The sequence below is a fragment of the Culex pipiens genome, chromosome 2, assembly GCF_016801865.2.
Source record: "Culex pipiens pallens isolate TS chromosome 2, TS_CPP_V2, whole genome shotgun sequence".
Lineage (NCBI taxonomy): Eukaryota > Metazoa > Arthropoda > Insecta > Diptera > Culicidae > Culex > Culex pipiens.
The window spans coordinates 93,161,305-93,180,693 of record NC_068938.1 but is presented as its reverse complement, the minus strand read 5'-3'; the positions used below and the strand labels follow the sequence as shown (position 1 = coordinate 93,180,693).

The 19,389-nt window shown below is 36.1% G+C and overlaps 1 protein-coding gene across 1 annotated transcript; it reads left to right on the top strand.

The window, feature by feature from the left end:
* Nucleotides 1-7,160: 7,160 nt before the first annotated feature.
* Nucleotides 7,161-18,573, top strand: LOC120425203 (calcium-independent phospholipase A2-gamma-like). The gene is made up of 6 exons (XM_039589634.2): nucleotides 7,161-7,398; nucleotides 7,509-7,597; nucleotides 11,140-11,551; nucleotides 11,660-11,880; nucleotides 11,939-12,371; nucleotides 17,882-18,573. The coding sequence occupies exons 1-6, from the start codon at nucleotides 7,374-7,376 to the stop codon at nucleotides 18,121-18,123; spliced, it is 1,422 nt and encodes a 473-aa protein (XP_039445568.1). The 5' UTR covers nucleotides 7,161-7,373; the 3' UTR covers nucleotides 18,124-18,573.
* Nucleotides 18,574-19,389: the final 816 nt, after the last annotated feature.

The window sequence follows — 19,389 nt, the reverse complement described above, 5'->3', positions numbered from 1 at the left end:
AACCTCGAATGCAATTTTTTAGAAGTACATTATAATAGGTCACAAGATAATGATATTTAATTTAGAAAAACTTATTGGATTGACATTATTAGAAAAAAAGGGTACTCAGTCTTTGATGTTAGTCTATGATTAACTAATAGAATACACTCAAACCCCGATGGTTTGACACCAAATGTTGTCCCCCCCTTTTAAACGGAGTTCACACACACTAACAAACGTTTGTTTTGATAGTGCGCGTGAGCGCCGTGTAAAAAGTGACAGTTCGTCACTTTTTAGTTTGACTTTGACCAACCAACGGGGTACAAACTAAAAAAGTGTCAAACGAAAAAGTGACCAACCACCGGGGGTTGAGTGTATGTATATATTGCACTTTGTCGATCTATTATGAGAAGCCAGAAAGAACACTTTCACGCGCAGCGTAAAACGCGCAAGCGTAAATGTGCTGGCGTTTATGCATTGACTCGACGACTTGTAGATCTTTTGAGCGATAACGAGCCGGGGCTTCGAATTGATGTTCAGTATATGATTCTGTACAAAACCAAAAATTTAATGATAAAAAATAGGGTAAAAATAAGACGAAAAACACTAATATGGCTATATCTCTGGAAATACATTTTGGAAAAGCTTCAAATTTTGGGCCCAAGCAGTTTATGGCGCATGTTTTCGAATGGCTTTTTGTTTGAAACTGAATTCGTTTAAAAATATCTGTAAAATAGTCCAAAAAATACCTCTAAAAATGGCTTTGACCACATTTACTGGTCGAAAATTGTGAATCAAAAAATAAAATGTTCGTCTCCGACCCCACGGCTACAAATCTGAAATATAAAAATTGTGGGTTTTACGAGTGGTTTTCCAATGATGGAAGACACAAATTTTTAAGAGCGGATACAGACATCGCCCAAGTATTTCAGAAAAAGAGCTCTCAAAAATCAGGCTTTGAGTTCCGGGTTTCGGGCCAAAATTCAATCGAAAGAGCGCATCAAAACCTTCAAATTAGTAATAGGATTTTTTTCTGGGACGATTCCCCGCCGTGCACGATTTTTTTAAGATTTCTGAAAAAAGCGTTTTTCCAAAAGCAAACTTTACACCTTTCTTCTGTAAGAAAGGCAAAAACGAAAAAAACACTTTAAAAAATATTTACAACGAACTAAAAAAAAGCAAAATAACCATTTTTGAAAATAACAAATGACAAAAAGCCTTTTATTCCTTGTAGAAAAATTAAAAAAGGAAAACTTTCTCGAAATTTTTCGATCTTTCGAATACAAATATTTAAAAAAATTTAATCGACTCAAATGAAAAGGCCCAAACGCACTCATTTTAAACCAAATTTGATTTTTTTAGTTTTCTTTGTAACGGGACCGTCCATAAACCACGTGGATACTTTTTGGGCAATCTTTTTGCTCTCCCTCTCATTCCAATCGGGTAATACAGCAAATGGCTCAGAATGACCGATTTCGTTAAGTCGCTCTAAGCTGACTGAAAAAAGTGTGCGATCGGCTTTGCTGTGATCATTGAAGGAATTGCTAAAAATCCAAGATATCAATAATATTTTGAAATTTCGTTGTTTACACAACATGAGAGACACATTTGGCAGCAATCTCTACCATGCCAAATTCTAATTGACGGCAAACTGTTGTAGTACAGGCCAAGTGGGCGCCGCGCTGGTATCTTTTTGGGCTCTCTCCTCTCTGAACATATTTGTGTAGGTATGACTCGGGTTGACGGACGGTTTAGGAAAAGAAATTCACGATTGAGCAAGCCGCTGGCAGCCAGCGTGTCGTGTTCGCTCGCGAATGGTTGCGCACTCCAGTCGGCAAAGATTCGCTCGGCGATGAGTGAGTGATTTATGATCTTTGAGCCGGAAATCAGGACCCTTGTTAAAGTCTATAAGCTTGAGGATAACTCACAGACAGGGATGGAATAATCGCAACAAAAAATCTTGTTCGCTAGCGAATTTTCTTCACCCGCGAAAGAAAATCGCTCCCGAACTTTTCGAAAAAAAAAATCAATCAGTAGAAGATTTGTGGTGAATTTTATTGTTTTGTTTACATACACTGTTAAACTACGAATAGTGACAGGTATTTTTTGAACGTGTGACGTTACACCTGCAAGAGTAGTTGTGAAATCGGTGTTCCGCTGAATAATCAAGATGTTGATTTTTTGAGTTTGCTTTTGCCGATTTTTCGTGCGCGAGAGAGCCACGTTCCCTTCTGTTTTTTTTCTCTTGGTGAGAGTCAAAAAAATTTCTTTTGAAAAAAATTCTTCCATCGCTGCCGTCACAGATCAAATTTGAAAGAAGAAGAAGAAGAAAAACTTCCAGGTTTCGTGAATTGACAAAATTCTACGTTGGTTTCCCGGAAAATTTATCATTGAGATTAATACTGAGAATTATGTGTTTTTTCCGGTCTGTATACTGCCGTTCTACACATAATTGTCCCATGTTCAAAAAAGGGCAACTGAGAAAAACGCGATTGAAATTTTTAGAGCGATTTCTGTGTTTCTACGCATAATTGTCCCGTGGGTCCCTATTCGCCCTAAACAAGATAAAATGCTTCGTAAAACTCATGATTTCGTAATAGAAACTACTTGGTGGGACAATTATGCGTAGAAGTTCAACGATGGGACAAACAGACTTGGTGTTGTTTTAAATGTTTTTCTGAAAGCATACGTAAAACTAAACTTAAAAATGATAAAAAATCAGAATCGTCCAAAAATGACATGGGCAATTATGCGTAGAACGGCAGTTTAGGAAAACCAAATAAATGAAAATATTCAATAGGTAAAAATGGGGTCTTGATTTTTTTTGTGTAAATTTCAAACTTATCTGACTTGATAGCAGATCTTAAAAAATATAACAGTTTTGTAAAGAAAATTCACACCTTTCGATCCCCTTTTCATAATGTTTTTTAATTCGTTTTGATTGTGAAAAGATATTCACAACCTCTATCCGAAGGTTTTGTATGGGACTTTGAATAATCGAATCATGAGCAAAAAAAATTTGTTTTCTTGTTTTTTTTTTTATTTTCTTGCTTTTAACTACAAGTTTGAATTCTGCGACCCGATTTTAGACCCTATTAAATTAAAAAATGTAAGCTCGACAACCAAAAATAGATATTTTTTTTGTGATTCGATTATCCGAATTGAAATTTTGCCAAGTCCTTCGGATAATCGAGTCTGGACTGTATATAAAAAGGTGATAAACTACAAAAGAATGAAAAAGTGACACATAAAGAAACCTAAAAACAGGCACATATACTGCAGCTGTTTTTAAACCTACAAAAGCTTGTACTTTGCATGATACCTAAAATAACTCTGTGGTATATGCTCCGTCAGACTCTGCTGGGGCAGGTTCCTCCTTTAGGACCAGTACCCCAGTACCCACGGCGAATTCTGAAGATTAGGTCTATTCCCGTACTTGCAGAATTGCAGAATTTCTGCAACTTCTGCAGAATTCTGCAGCCAGCATAAGTCAGTTTTTTGCAGCACGTTCCCGTTCAGCTCGCTCTCTTCATCTCTCTCTTTTGCAGAAGTTCTGCAAGGTGAGAAACCGCAAAACTTTTGCCTGGGTAGTGCGTTCCAGTACTTTTTCTGCAATATTGTACACAGCTGAGTGGATTTACTCAAATTGGGCATTAAAGTTGTTTAATTATTTCAAAATATAAAAAAATGGTTCACAAAAAAAGTAATTGAAAGAATTCTTAAGTTTAGTTTACCTCTATAACGGGGATATTATTTTTTATGCAGTACAACATTTTATTTAAAAAATCAAGGATGTATTATTTATTAAGTAACTATAAATTAATTATGCTTAGGTAGAAGTTAATATTAGAAACAACTCAAATTTTTCACATCAGGTAAAAAAATGAGAGCGGCAGGTACATTTAATAAATATGATTAAAAAAGACAACCAAAGGTTTTATATAGAAGGGACCAACACATGTTTTAATTGCAAAATGTTTAAAAGATTATTCATGATAACATAAATAAATTATGACTGGATGTCACACGAAAGAACAATGGTGACGCAGCAAAATTGACAAAATTATAAAAATGAATCAAAAACTCAAAATAATTGAAACACTTAAATTAAAAAAACTGGAAATTACAAAATCCATTGTTAAAAATATTTAAAAAAAACTAATATTTTCAAATTGAGAAACTTTCAAAAAACAGATATCAGATATTTGAGAAATATAAAAATGAAAAAAAAGAATAATAAAACACAAATTCAAAGGTTAAAAAATCAAATAATTATAAACTAAATATTTCAAAATGTTTTAAATTTCAAAAAAAAATAAAAATTCAAAATAAAAAAATAATGGTTGAAAACAAAATGTAAATAAAAAAAAACAAAAGTTTGAATATTTATGAGTTCAGAACACCAAAAATTCAACAGCTACAGTTAAAAATAATAAAATGGAAAATTTAAGAAATTATAATTTCAAAAATAAGTAAAATTAAAAAATTCTGTAAATCAAAAATTTTAAAACTCAAACATAAATAAAATAGAAACAGTCCAAATTTCCAATCTCTAGATCATCTAAATTTGAGTTTCTAACCTAAAATATGACTCCAAAATATGTGTGTTTTTTATGATTCAAGATGGCGAAGAATTCAAGAATTTTTAGAATTTAGGAACTTAAGAATTTAATAATTTGAGAATTTATGAATTTAAGAATTCAAGAATTTCAGAGTTTCAGAATTTAAATTTCGACAAAATTACATTAATATTTTTTTTGTTCAAATTGGTAGCACCGTTAAAGGTACAATTTTTTAATTGCCAATTAAATTTACCTATTATTTTAACACATATATTTAGTATATTCAAAATCCATTTAAGATAAAAAAATATTATCCTAAACAAATATTTATTTGAATTTATTGAACTCAAAAGAAATGTGTCTTTCAAAAGTTTTTAAAACAATTTGTGTTTATAGCACTTTTTTTTAGTTGAGGTACTAGCCGTGCTGTAATACTATGGCTTAAGCTTTCAATTTTTTATCAGGTAAAAATAGTAACACTAAAAAATCGCTTTATCATTTACATGACTGAACTAAGCCTGAAATCGTTAACATAAAAAAATCGTTCTCAATAAAACCAGACATAAAAAAACTACCCCAAAATCATTTATTATTACAACTAATAATAAAATGCTTGATTTCACCCAACTTGCAAATTTTATGTAAGCGTGTACTCAACATCCATCACACCAAATTGCAGTAACTTTTCAACAAGAAAGGGAAGAGAGAGCTTGCAGAAAAGTACGGGAACGGTTTTGCTGCAACTTCTACCTCTCTCACTGCAGAAGTTCTGCCTGAGAGAAAAGTTACTTTTGTTGCAGAAAAGTACGGGAACGCTCTGCTGCCGTTTTTGTGCAGAATTGCAGAATTCTGCAGTACGGGAATAGACCTATTCTTTAGGCACCGAAGAGGCCCGAAAATGTTTAACCTTTAGGCCAACCTACATTTTTCAAAAGAAGCGATTCTCTTTGATAATAATCGCAACATTAGTCCTCATTTTATTTATTCAGCTCTTACGAAAAATTTCGATAAGGACTGAAAAAATCGACAGCACCTGCTAAAGCATGAAATCTGGAGTTTTTTTTTGAAAAGGTCCAATAAACCAAATTTCCAGTTTTTGCTTTTTGGGTGTTTTTGAAACCGCCTTGAGTCAGGGGTATTAAAAAACACCCAAAAAGCAAAAACTGAAAATTTGGTTTATTGGCCCTTTTCAAAAAAAAAACTCCAGAAATCATGATAAATCTCAGCCACCAACTGACAGCGGAAATTTCCTCCGCCGGTTTGTGATGGTTGTTCTAGTTGAAGGGATGATCGAGTAAGACATGTGTTTATTTTCGTTTGCTTCATTCTCTCTCTTTCACACCTCTACTGTGTTGCCAGTTAATGGGAAAAAATCCAACAGTGTTCCTAGGAATAGCATTAATTCAGCTAATTGTGGTTTGGTTGAGCGTTTTAGCAGAATGCATTACTGTGAATACAAAGAGACGAGTTGTTCCTTTTAATTCCGCTATATATTTTTAATATCTTGACAGATACGTATTTCGTCTACTACTTGCAGACTTCATCAGTGTTCTGTTCTCGACTGAAGGTTCATCGCTGGTGTATCCATATTTGTAGTTACTGTAGGTACTACCTCCTTGTTCTTCTTTTGTGCCTGTATAGGTAACAGCTTAAACAGCCACGTTGAGCCGTTACCTGAATCCTTGTTGAGTAAACGTTTGTTGCCTGCCTTGAAGATTTCCAAACTTTCAGCGACAGCCAGCTTCGATGGGTTAGTGATGTGTCTTAAGATGACCGCGTCGCTAGTTGTGATGTTATGTTTTTCCTCGATGATGTGTTCGGTTACTGCTGACTTGAAATGGGGGACAAATCCTTTCCGTTTTTCCTCCATGGCAATTTTGACATATGTGTGTATATGCTCATCCAACCTGGTTTGCAGCAATCTCTTAGTTTGTCCAATGTAGCTCATATCACAGTGGCCGCAGGATACCTCGTAGATTCCGGGTTTGCCTAAAGTCGGTATGGGGTCTTTCGTTGAACCTAAGATGGATTCCAACTGGCTGTTTCTACTACTGAACACTAAATCGATGCCAAATTTAGCCAGTTTTTGTTAATTCAGCTGCGTTTCAGCAAAGCCTAAAGCAACTGTTTTAGAGCTGATTTGTTCTGATCTCAGCTGTTTTATGACTAACTAGTTGGTGAATGCTGATGAAGAGCTAATGTATGATTTATATTAATGCTGGATGGTTACTTGGGTAATGATTGAAAGTCGTACAATAAGTCTAAAACTAGAATATCAAATCAAAACAGACAAATGAACATGTAAAAAGACTTAAAAAATTAAACAAAAAAAAAACATAAAAACATTACCAAAATGAAACAAAAACATTACTCACCAAAACCTTCATTTTCTGCACCGTGCTCCATCGTGTGCACCTACCTTAACATTTCGCCTCGTTTATGTTTTGCTTTCCATTTTCTTCTATTTTTATGCTCCGCTATCCGATGCTGATACCACGCGTAGCTATGCTGTCACCCACAACACAAAGACGAAATCGTCGTGGTTGTGAGTTTGCGTGCCACCCCATTTCTCACACACCATCACCAGTTCAGGCAGATTTTCAAGATCAAACACAAACAACATTCTGCCAGGTCAGTCAGTGAGTGGCGTGATTCGTGCGATGTTGTGAAAAAGGTTTTTTTTTATTTGGAAAGAAAAAGTTGAATCTTCATACTTTTCTTGGATGTGGTCAAGTATGGAGCATCGCGTTAGCTAATCCGATTGCGGAGTCCTTTTTTGTGAATAGTTAGTTGTTTGTTGAAAGAAAGTTTGTTGACCAGTGTTGGCAGAACATGAACGGCTGGAAGGCTTTTATTGGTTCGTGATTGAAGTAGCAAAATTTAGTAGAAATTTGTACCCCGTTGCCCAAATCCTATGCCCTGCAATGCTGATTACAATGCTGTTGTTGTGTGTGTTCTGATCTGCAGGTAGTAGACTGCCGATAGTTGCCAGTAGGGCACGGATTGCCTCGGCCGAACCATGGACTGGACAGGATCAACTCCCGAAACATCAAAAGGTATCCCATTTATTAGATTTGTGGGACACGTCTTGCTAAATATATTTATTTCTAAAAATATGATTTGAGCCGCGGCAATTATATAAGCTGGTCACCCTCTACTGCGGGGTTGTACAGTGTTTGAAATCGATTTTCCTTTGCCTGATCATTTCGTTTCGTGTAATGGAGGGGGTATGATTCAATGTTTTGGTGTTTTTCCTTTGCCAAATTGTGTCTTGCAATTCTTCGTTTGTGCAAAGTTATGAGTTCAATAACTTTCACTAAAATTCCGACAGTAATTCGACGATACACCTTTCGTTCGTGTTTCTGCTGTACATTTTTATTCTTTTCTTGAATAAATCCCCTTAATATTATTGAGTTATTGTCGTCCTTTCGGTCATTTTTGAATGTCTCATTTTGCAGGTAATGCTTTGTCGACGGCGTGTTAATTTGTTTAATCATCCATGCATAATTCTTTTGTTGCACGTCTATAACAATATTCTGATTATCTTAAAAGTTTCTGTAAATTTCCAAGCCTGATTAAAGCAAAAATAATAGAATTTTCATAAAAAGGGAAGGGGGGCGACATAAACTTTGAAAATATTTGCAACGGCCTAACTTTCAAGTTTAAATGATAACTTTTCTTCAGCGGGAAAAAGGAAAAAATATATATTAAAAAACCAACCCAAAATAACACAATAGTAAGGCCGTTGCAAATATTTTTTGAAGTTTATGTCCCTCGACTCTGACCAAAGTCAAGAGGGAGGGGAGGCGGGGGGGGGGGGAGGGGGTGACGAAAATTTATTTTTTTGCAAAAAAAAAAGTTTTTGCGGTACTGCACATTGGAATTTCATAATAATTCAAAATACTTTCAATCCAGCCCAAACATGCTAAATGTGATTATAAATGCAGAAAAATGCGTTTTAGATTGTGAATACAAAGATGCTCAACCTAACCACGTTTTAGATTGTTTTAAGTTGATTTGACTTCTATTTTCATTAAAATTTTGAAGATTTTTGAAAAAATATTTTTTTTGCCCCCTGAATTTCGGACTTATTTTGAAAAGGCCTAAATCAACGCAAAAAAAATATTTTGATTTTTCCTCAATAAATTGTACTTACTTCTAAATCCGTGTAGATTTTCAACTATTTAAAGAATATATTTTCTGGCCAAGAAGTAATCAGCACCTCACTTAACATCAATCATTTGAAACTCGTAAAATCATCTCAATTTAAAATTTGCCTTGTTTATCCTTCATTCTTAAATTAAAAATGATTTTAGTTCTATCTTTCCACAGCCGGCTACAGAATTAAAATTGGAATAAAATACAAAATTTTACATTTTTTTCAAATCAAGACTAACATTTCAAAACGGCTAAACATTCAACATTACGTCCTTTTTAAATGTTAGTCTTGATTTGATTTTTTTGGAAATATTGTTTTTGAAAAGATCGGAAAATTTCACGAATGTTTCATATTTTAACATTGTAAATCGGACCATTAGGTAGTTGCTGAGATATCGACGTTAGAAAATGGTGGGTTGTTAGCGTGAGACTTATAAAACATCAATTTTCCTGTTTTTAAATCTTTGCATGGCAATATCTCAGCAACTTAAGGTCGTATCCACAAGTTCAAAAACGCAAAATATAGAGAATTTTCTCAGCTTCCCCCAAAATTTTTTTTTCAGAAGTGTGCAAACATGTCTACTATTTAAAAAAAAAACTGCGACTTTTTTCAAAAAAGTTACCTAAAAATGGCTATAACTTGAAAACGGTGCACTTTATAAAAATTGCACTAACGTACTTTTTGATTTCAAATTTGATTTTACGTCGGAAAATGAAGTTGAAAAATATTTTCGACAAATATTTAGATTTTTTGAAAAAAATTGGCCAACCAGAATTAGTTGATTTGAACTAATGTAAATTTTCAAAACTTATGTAAATTTCCAATGAATCTAATGTAAATTCCCAATGAACCTGAAAAAAAAAATCATCATTTATTATGATACCTTTTGGTACATGATAAATAATGTAAATTTAAAGGATTTTTTCTGTGTACAACTTTGCCGAAGACACCAAATTGATCAAAAAATTCCTTCAAAAGATACAGATTTTTGAATTTTCATACATCGTTTTTGTATGGACAGCTGCCAAATTTGTATCGAAAATTATATGGACAAACTAATGATGCAAAATGGCTTCTTTGAGTATACCGAAGGCACCAAAAAAGGTTCAGTCGGATTAAAAAACACAAAAAAAACGAATGACCGAAATCTGAGAAAATTGCTCTGTAAAAAGGAACTTTCTTTACACGAGATTTTTTGCCTAAGTTTTTATCAGAGAACTGCTTATATTTCAAAAAATGTATTGATAAAATATTTAATAGAAATAGAAAGTTTTCAGGAAAAAATAGTCATCGCTACTTTGAAAAGTGCCCTATAAGAAATTTTCTCAACATTTTGATGCTTCAAAGAGCGAAATGTTTCATCGGAAAATTAATGAGATATCTATTTTCTTAGTTTTTTTTAAATAATTTTTACGTATCAAATAATGTGTTTTAAAACAAGACAAAACATTGTAGAAGGTTGCAGTTTTTGAATTTTTTTTGACCGATATGATAAAAAGACTATAATTTAGTCCTAGATTTAACCCTGGAGAAACAACTTAGCTTAAACCACTTATAACTAAGCCAGTTCTGCTCAGATCGTTTCGAGATGTTCTACAAAGTTGTTCCCCATAAAAATTCTATAAACCAGCTCACACAGTATGTTATTCGGTCCAGTTTTGGATTTATAGAATAATAAACTATAAAAAGTGCCGTTTTCCCCATACTAACGGGTCCAATATCCAATACAAAATTGAAATCAAATGGGCACCTCGAATTCTGAACCAAATTGGCTGAAAATTTCAGGAGAGCTTCTGTAGATATGGAACTATGATATTCTGGCCGCCTATCCGATCTAGCTCAACTATTTGCTTTTGTGACCCACCCTACTGGAGCATTGGAATGCCGAGAAGTATTTTTTTCAAAATTGTCAATTTTGAAAATTGCGATGATTATTTTTCTCTTTTAAAGGCTGCCCAGAAAACACGCAGTGAAAAACAGCAAATTTTTGTTGTCCAAAGTCTAATATTTCTTTTTAAATTTTTTTTTTTGCCTTTTTTACGGTTCTAAAGTGGAATGCTCATTATGTAATTATATTTAAATATCGAATAAGAATTAAAATATTGAAGCTTTGGTTTCGATGCACTGCCGCCCAAATCAAGTCCATCCCATATGTAATTTCGTCAATATTGAGTTAATTATGCCGTTTGGTTCGAAATCATGTGAACTATCAGAAAAACCAATAAACTTTAGTAACCAGAAAACCGTAGAAAATTCACTTTTTCGTAAAATTCTAACACGTAACCTTATGGGCGGGACACATTTGACTTGCGTTTTTCTCGGCTTGCTGTTTTTACATATGGGACGGACTCGATTAGAACAACAGTATCAATGATGGAAAAATGATAAATGATATTTAAAATTTAATATCAAAATAATCACACACATGATCAATTGCAGCGCTCGAACCAGTCCCAAACGCGGCATGCTCTGCTGGATCTGCGCCGCCAGGCCATTCCGCTGGAGCGCCAGCGCCAAGTCCTGTACGAGTTGGTCCAACAGCTGGAGCGGTCTCCCTCGGAGAAGGCCTTCGCCGTACAGGAGGGAGCGATCGAGCTGCTGAAGGAACTGCGCCACTCACCCGATCCGGCCATAGTTGACAGTGCCCGGCTTGGGTTGACCCTGCTGGGGTATGTGGGGCCACTTCCGGGGCAGGGCATTCGGATATTGAGCATCGATGGAGGAGGCATTCGGGGGCTTATCGTGATGGAACTGCTGCGTAAGCTCGAGAAGATGACGAATCGGAAGATATTCGACCTGTTCGATATCGTGTGTGGAGTTTCGGCAGGAGCGAACTTGGTGTGTGCGCTAGGTAAGTTATGGTGATAAGAGTGGGTTGTTGCGAGGGTTTCCTTATCAGTGTGATTTAACTGGTCATGAACTTGAATGGGATTTAATGTTTTTGTTTCTTTTGCCGTAGCTTCCGAGAAGAACGTCACACTGGATGAGTGTATTCACTTGTACAAGAAGACAAGCCATACGATCTTTCACCGGCCGTCAACGCTGGACAAACTGGCCGGCGCGTCCCGGCTCGTTTCGTCCCACGCGTATTACGATGCGGAAATGTGGGAAGGGCTGCTGAAGAAACACGTTGGCTACTGGCGGATCATCGACACCTCCAAGCTAACGCACGTGCCAAAGGTAAAACATTGAAGCTTCAACAAACTCTTTCTTCTACCAAACTTAATCCTTCCCCTAGATCTGCTGCGTCTCCACAACCATCTGCGACCAGCACATCGACGCGCACGTCTTTCGAAACTACACCTTCCCCCTAAACGTCCAGTCGGTTTACGCCGGAAGTCACACGGCCCGCCTCTGGGAAGTGGTCCGCGCCTCAACGGCAGCCCCAGCGTACTTTGGTGACTTTCAGCTCGAGGGACAGCTGCACCAGGACGGTGGAATTCTGTACAACAACCCGACGACGGTGGCCATTCACGAGGCCAAGTGTTTGTGGCCAAACGAGCGCATTCAGTGTGTGGTCTCGCTTGGGACGGGTCGGACGCGAACGAAACCTAGTGAGGGTAAGGACGGACGGAAGATTGTGAGCGAGAACTTTCTGGCGGAAGCATCACTTTCGAGCTCGTGGAAGACCAAGTTCCTGCGCATTCTGGACTCGGCCACCGATACGGAAGGTGAGTTTCAAAATATATAATTCTATTGCGCTCCGAAAAATAAGCTTAATCTTTTCTGCCATGCGATACATGCCAGGAACTTGAAAAGTTTTTAATATGGTTGGGTATTTGGTCAGGATTCACCATAGAAAATGATGATGCGTCCCAAAATCAAAGTGTTTGTTGAACGGTATTAGGACCTGGACCTGGTATTATTCTAAAGGCAAGCATTCGGGTGCTGCGGATGAGACATTTCCCGTTTATCTGTTTTATCTGTTTTAAAACGCAAGGCAAGTTTGTTTCCACGAAACAACTAGATTCCCTCCAGATTACCAGAACAATGTACTGGATATGTTTTATTTTTCTGAAAGAGCACATGATTTCAAAAGGACTTGATATTATATTTACGTATATTTAAAAAAAATATCATATTACCATATAGGGGAAATATGCCCATTTTAAGCCTAATAAGCGGTCGTGTTTGAATGATGCTGGATAATCTGGATTGTTCCTTGAAATTCACTAAAACCGAGTACACCAACGAGTAGAGCAACTTTCTGTGAACATTTCTGTTTATTTTCACTTTTATTAAAAGTTATGCTATTCCTTTTACAAGCATTTAAAAAAAATATTTAAAAAGTGCATTCTAATCAGTCGAGTGCATTGGGCCACGCCCATTTTTCTATTTTCAGCTTAGTTCTTTTTTCTTCCAGCGCTCTTTTGGGTCTGCTTAGTGCTGCCAAAATTGATGAAATTTTAAGCAAACACTCACGAAAAGTAGCATTTATAGCGAAAGTTTCCTGGCAGCACTTGCTCACACTACCAGGCGCTGCACCAGCATGTTGGTGGTGTTGGTGGCCACCATTTGTTCTTTATTTGCCTTCGCTCCTCGCTCGGTTTTCTTCAGCCTTCGATTGGAATAGGTAGTCAGACTCAGGGTTGACTTCCAACAAACTTAAATAAGTTCTGTCTGTTTCAGACGATTAATATAAAGATTGCAAGCAATCTTTCGAGTTCAGTGATTGATTTAAGTTGAACAGAAGTTGTCCAAGAACTGGCGTCCCGTTTCACCTCAAAGAATCGCGTTACAATAATACTTGTTACCTTTCGAGTAACTATACTAAGGGAAGGTCTTTTCGCGTGTTCTTCTTTGATCGAGTTATCAAATCAAATTCCACCGGATAAAAAAAAAGGATTTTCACTACAAAATGGACGTTGAAAAACACGAAAAATCCTTCTGAGTAACCACGTGGCCTCGCTACCCGCAATGGACTACCGCCCAAATATTATTTCTCGTTTTTTTTTAATTTTAATTTACAGACACTTTTTCAAATTTTCATTGTTTGCACCTGGGTGCTGATTAGTGGTTCACAAAACGGCCTCAATTTTGAACTGTCAAAGTGGAACCAATTTACTGTTCGTTAAAAATTGAGAGTATTGTTATCGATCATTAAAAATTGTTTTTTTTTTTCAATATAGAAAAATGAGTGGCTTTTGAAGACCTGAAGTTGAAGTCAAGAAATCTTAATAAAGTTTAAGGCAAGATCGTTATTTTTATAATTATGAATGGAAGTTGTTTATGTAGTCGATGCGGTTGTATCCTTCCAGAAGCTGTCATTATTGTTTGATTCCGTTGGAAAACCTGGTTTAATGAAAAACTTTTCTGTTTGTTGGATCAGCTTCGCTAGAATCAGCGATGTTTTTTTTCGCAGAACCATAAATCAGCCAGGGAATTTATCTCTTACAATTTTACACTCTCGCCGCAGTCCTTCTTCAACCATAAAAAAGAAAAATCTCTTCTAACCGATCGAAACGCGACAATTTTCCGACAAAAAATGTCAAAAACTAGACAACACACTGTTTATAAAACAGCTCATTTACCAGTAAGAAAAAAGTCATGCTTGGGCTTGAACAGCATCCTACTTTGTAGATGTAAACAAATTGGGATCATTCGAAAATCATGTAACGCATTCTCTCTGTTTTCACGTTTTCTACTATAGAATGGCACCATTATCATTTAAATTTAAAAAAAAATGCGTAGAGGCATAGTCTAGGACACTACAAAAAATACTGCATACTTATTTTTACTTAGAACCAGGGCTGCGGAGTCGGGTCATGTTTCAAACGACTCCGACTCCGACTCCGACTCCGACTCCAGCTTTCTGAGATAAGCCGACTCCGACTCCGACTCCGGCTCCGGCTTTCAGCTCGAACCGACTCCGACTCCAACTCCAACTCCGGCCTACAAACTCTAACCGACTTCCTATTATTTTTAAAACATTGTTGAATAGGATTACTTAAATACTCTCTAATTGTTATGTTTTTCTCAAGGAAAATAAGTTCGAATCACAAAAGTGAAAAAAAAACTTTCCAGGTAACAAGTTTTAAACGTAATTGAAACAGAAATCAAAAAATATCTCCAGTTTTTAAGGGATTTTAGAAGATCAATTCAGAAGTATGGACCAAAATTTTGCCGACGATTTATGATTTTAAAAAAATAGTGATTTTTGTAAAAAAATAAATCACGTATTTAAAATTTTTCGACCTCATTTTTCGAATACAATCGAATTTGTAATCGAAAAGTACTTTACAATTTTTTTTATTAAGTGTACCGTTTTAAAAATATAGTATTCAAAGTTAAATATTGTCCGAAAAATTCCGTTTTTTTTTATTTTCGAAAATAGTGTCCATGATTGTTCATTCCTGAAAATATCTTTATCGAAAAGTTCAGAAAATTTCCTACTATTTCGTCTAAGAAGATTTGACCACTTGTTGCTGAGATACAGCGGATAAAAGAAACAGGAAAATTGATTTTTTTAAGTCTAACCCAAACAACCCTCCATTTTCTAATGTCTATATATCAGCAGTCCGATTTTCAATATTGAAAAATGAAACATTCGTGAAATTTTCCGATCTTTTCGGAAATTTTTTTAATGAATACTAACATTTTAATAGGGCCAAACATTCAATATTTTTAGAAATGGACAATCATGGACACTATTTTAAAAATTAAAAAACCGGATTTTTCGGCAAAATTTTGCTTTGAATGGATATATTTTTAAAACGGTGTACTTACTCAAAAAATGTGTAAAATACTTTTCGATGGCAAATTCGATTTTACATCAATAATTAGGTCAGAAAATGTTAAGTACAAGTTTTCAATTTTTACATAAATCACTATTTAAAAAAAATCATGACTCGTCGGCAAAGTTTTGGTTCATACTTCAGGATGGCTTGATGCAGGGTTTTGTCCCCTGAAAAAAAAAAAACAAAAAAAACTCAAAAATTTAAAAATTTTGATTTTCTGAAATTTATTTTTTGTAAATAAAACGTAATTAAAAAATCACCAAATGTTTTGTCCGTGTACCTGTTTTTAATAGTTTTCTACAATATCTACAACTTTGCCGAAGACACCAAAACAAATAAAAAAAATTCTTGAAAAGTTAAGTTACAGATTTTCGAATATTTACGTACCATTTTTATATGAACTTCTGCCAAAATTGTATTGAGATAACTATGAGTGAATCATTGACACAAAATGGCTTCTTGTGGGAAGGCCCCCATAAAGTTTGAGTCAAATAGCAAAAAAAAACAAAAAATAAAAAAGGTTGAAATCGGCCGATTTCATAGAGAATTGCTCATCTGATAAATCTATTAAAAAAAAAATGGCCACGCAATGCATGCGACTTTAAAAAACAATTAAAAAATAAGAAGTTTTATGAATTAACCTGCATTATAACAAATACTAAACAATAAAAAAAAGATAATTTTTGTTGAATTTTAGATAACTCCGACTCCGACTCCGACTCCGGGTTATCAGGAATTTTCGGCTCCGACTCCGACTCCGACTCCAGCTCGTAAAATTTAGCCGACTCCGACTCCGGCTCCGACTCCAGCTGTTCGAGTTTTGACGACTCCGACTCCGACTCCGACTCCAGGTCCCCAAAAAAACCCGACTCCACCGACTCCGGCTCCGACTCCGACTCCGACTCCACAGCCCTGCTTAGAACATAGGAAATGTTAGTGAAAAACACAGCCATAGTTGACCTCTAAAAAATGACATTTTTAAAAAACATTGGCAGTCACGTAAAACCTGGGTGCTGAAAAGACAGAATGCGTAACGTGATTTCCGAATGAATGCCCCACTGCTCCCCACTAATAGAGCTTTATGACGTTTTGCGTACACACACTAGCGCACCATTTGATTTTGCTGGCCGGACAAAATTTAACCTCACTTTCTTTTCGTGTACGTATACGCAATACATGTGCACGTAGATTGCTCTATACATCTGCACTACAGCTGTAAACATAAACAAAGTTGGCAGGCTATGTTCAAGCTCAAGCGTGACATATTTTTTGCTGCTGAAAATACTTGTTTTGATTTATTTTAAATCTGTTCATGTTTAAATTTTCGTTGAAAAATTAAGGGCTTCGCACTTTTTTTGTTCATAGACTAATCGACGGCCAAAAGAGGCCGTTTTGATTTCCACGTAACGAAATATTGCGTCAGAAGTGGGTGGAATTTTGGAACAACCGAATCGAACTTCCGAGATTGTGTATTTTTGAAGTGCAGTGATAATGTTGGAGTAAGATTATTCAATATTATTTGGCATGTGCCATTCATAGATATTGATAATAATTATCAATCGAGATAGGGTAAATTATTTACCCAATCTCGAATTCTACCCTCTTCTTAAGATTTGTTTACTTCGAATACCTCAAAAGATCGACGCCACCGACAGAATAAACTATAGATCGATTACAATACTTGCCACTTCTTGTTATCATTTTGCGAACAGTAAATTGGTTCCGCTTTGACAGTTCTAAATTGAGGCCGCTTTGCGAACCACTATTCTGCAACCCCTAAAATTTTCAAAAAATTAAAGAGTTCTTCTTTCCAATGCCTTTTAAAGATCTAAAATTGGTTGAACAATAGATTTTTATCGAAGCCCGTCTAAAGGCGGGGTTAGGTAGTAGAGGGTAATCCACATGTGTGGTTGATGCCTTCCTCACTACTTTCTGAAAATGGATGACATAAATAAAAGATCTCGTAATAATTTTCATCTGAATTATTAATTCTTTGGAAGATCTTCAATGTTTTGAACTTATCAGGAAGCTCCCTCGATTACCTATCCAACCATAAGTCGGATGATGGATCCGGATATTGTTTACATATATATGTATGTGAGATCCGGCTTCTAAAAAGTGATTAAATATCACTTAAGTGGTCATAACATGAGACAGGGTTGCCAGATCTTCATTGTTCTAGACTCATTGGAGAGGTATTTCGATTACCTAACCAACAAAGGGTCTGTAATCTATCGTAAAATTTAGTCTAAAATAGGTACCCGATGAACATGTATGCTGTTTTTCTAGTTTTTAAAAAAATGAATAATTAATAAGAACAACAAAAAGAGAAGTTTAATTAATAAAATACCAGGCATTAAAAAATCAGGCTGATTGCAACTATCTAAAATATAATTTTGTTTAATTTAAACTTTTTTTTTAATGCAATTTTATTTATTCGCCAGCAACCCACACCATCCTGAGTGACCTGCTCCCCCCGGGTCGCTACTTCCGGTTCAACCCGTACCTGACGGAGTTCCTGTCGATGGTGGAGGTCCGGCCGGAGAAAATCGCCCAGCTCGAACGGGACACCAACGAGTACTTCAAGCGCAACGAGGACAAATTCGAACTGGTGGCGGAGCTTCTCACCCGCAAGCGGAACATCGTCCACCAGACGTACGACGCGCTACGGGACGCGTTCCGATAGGGAGGTTTATTTCTCGATTCAAGTCATGTTTGGTTTTAAGATGTTTTAATTTTTTTTGATGTTAGGATGAGCGCTTCTCAGCCCAGGGCTGAGGTTAGGCGAGTCGTGTTCAAGTCATGTTAGGAGCTAAGTTCCAAAGATTTAAAATCAGTCATTAATAGGCTAGTGCGAGCGAGCATACTTCAATAGCTGCAGTATCGATAACCTCGAGGAGATGGTCAAGTTCAATCTCGTCGACACCTTTTTTTAGTTTGTAATGAACTTGACTAAATTTTGAGTCTGTATTGTCTGTTTCCGATCGTTAAGGCCCGATAGGCATGCCAGAGTTTAACGACGTGATTTATGTTACCACGGACCATGGAGTCGATATATTTCTCACCCCTGCTCGTTTTTTTTTATTTTCTTCTAAGAAGCAAGGTTACTCGAATAAACAAAACCTGCGAGAGTTAATTACGCTGCGTTGTGTTCATGTGAGTAGATCACAGTCCAAAAAGAAAGAAAGCCAGCCCGCCGGAGTGAGGCAAATTTTGCCACCCCCTCCTCACTCTCTTACTCTGTTTCCCTCCACTCTCTTTTGGTTGGCAATTTTGAGATGACTGCCTTTTTGGGGGAAGTTGCTGCTGATGGAGAAATTGCTTCATAATTTGGGAAATTGGCAGCACGTATTAGAGCTACCGCGTGAAGCTACCCTAATGCCACACTGTGTTGTGCGGCGACGCGCATGCGAAATCGAGAACGCGCGCGCGAATGTTACGTACGCGACGGTAACGACGATGCGCGGGAATTTGGCTACTGTTAGTGTGGGGAATGTAAGCAGTGAGGCCTCGTGTAGTGCGGATACCTGGCATGTTTAGGAATTGAATGTTTTTAGTGCTTTTGCTACCTTCATCAAGCATGACAATCACAGTAAAAAATAATGTAAATTTGGAAGCTGTAATTTTGGAAGGTGCAATATTACCTCTTTTATGATGAAATTTTACCTCAATTTAGACTGAAAAAGTGACATTACACCATAAAAGAGATAAAATTAAATTAGGGTGTAATATCAAGATCGATTTTCCAGCACAGCACTTTTTCAGTTCATTTTGGGGTCCTCAACAACTCCCCAAAGTTTGGGACCGATTGGTTTAGTCCTCACTTTGCGCAAAGCGATTCAATTTACCATATAAATTTGTATGGAGAAAACCATTTTTTTGGATTTTGGTATTTATCAAATCCAAGTTTCATGCTATATCAAAACCGGACTCATATTCAGATGTTCTGGAT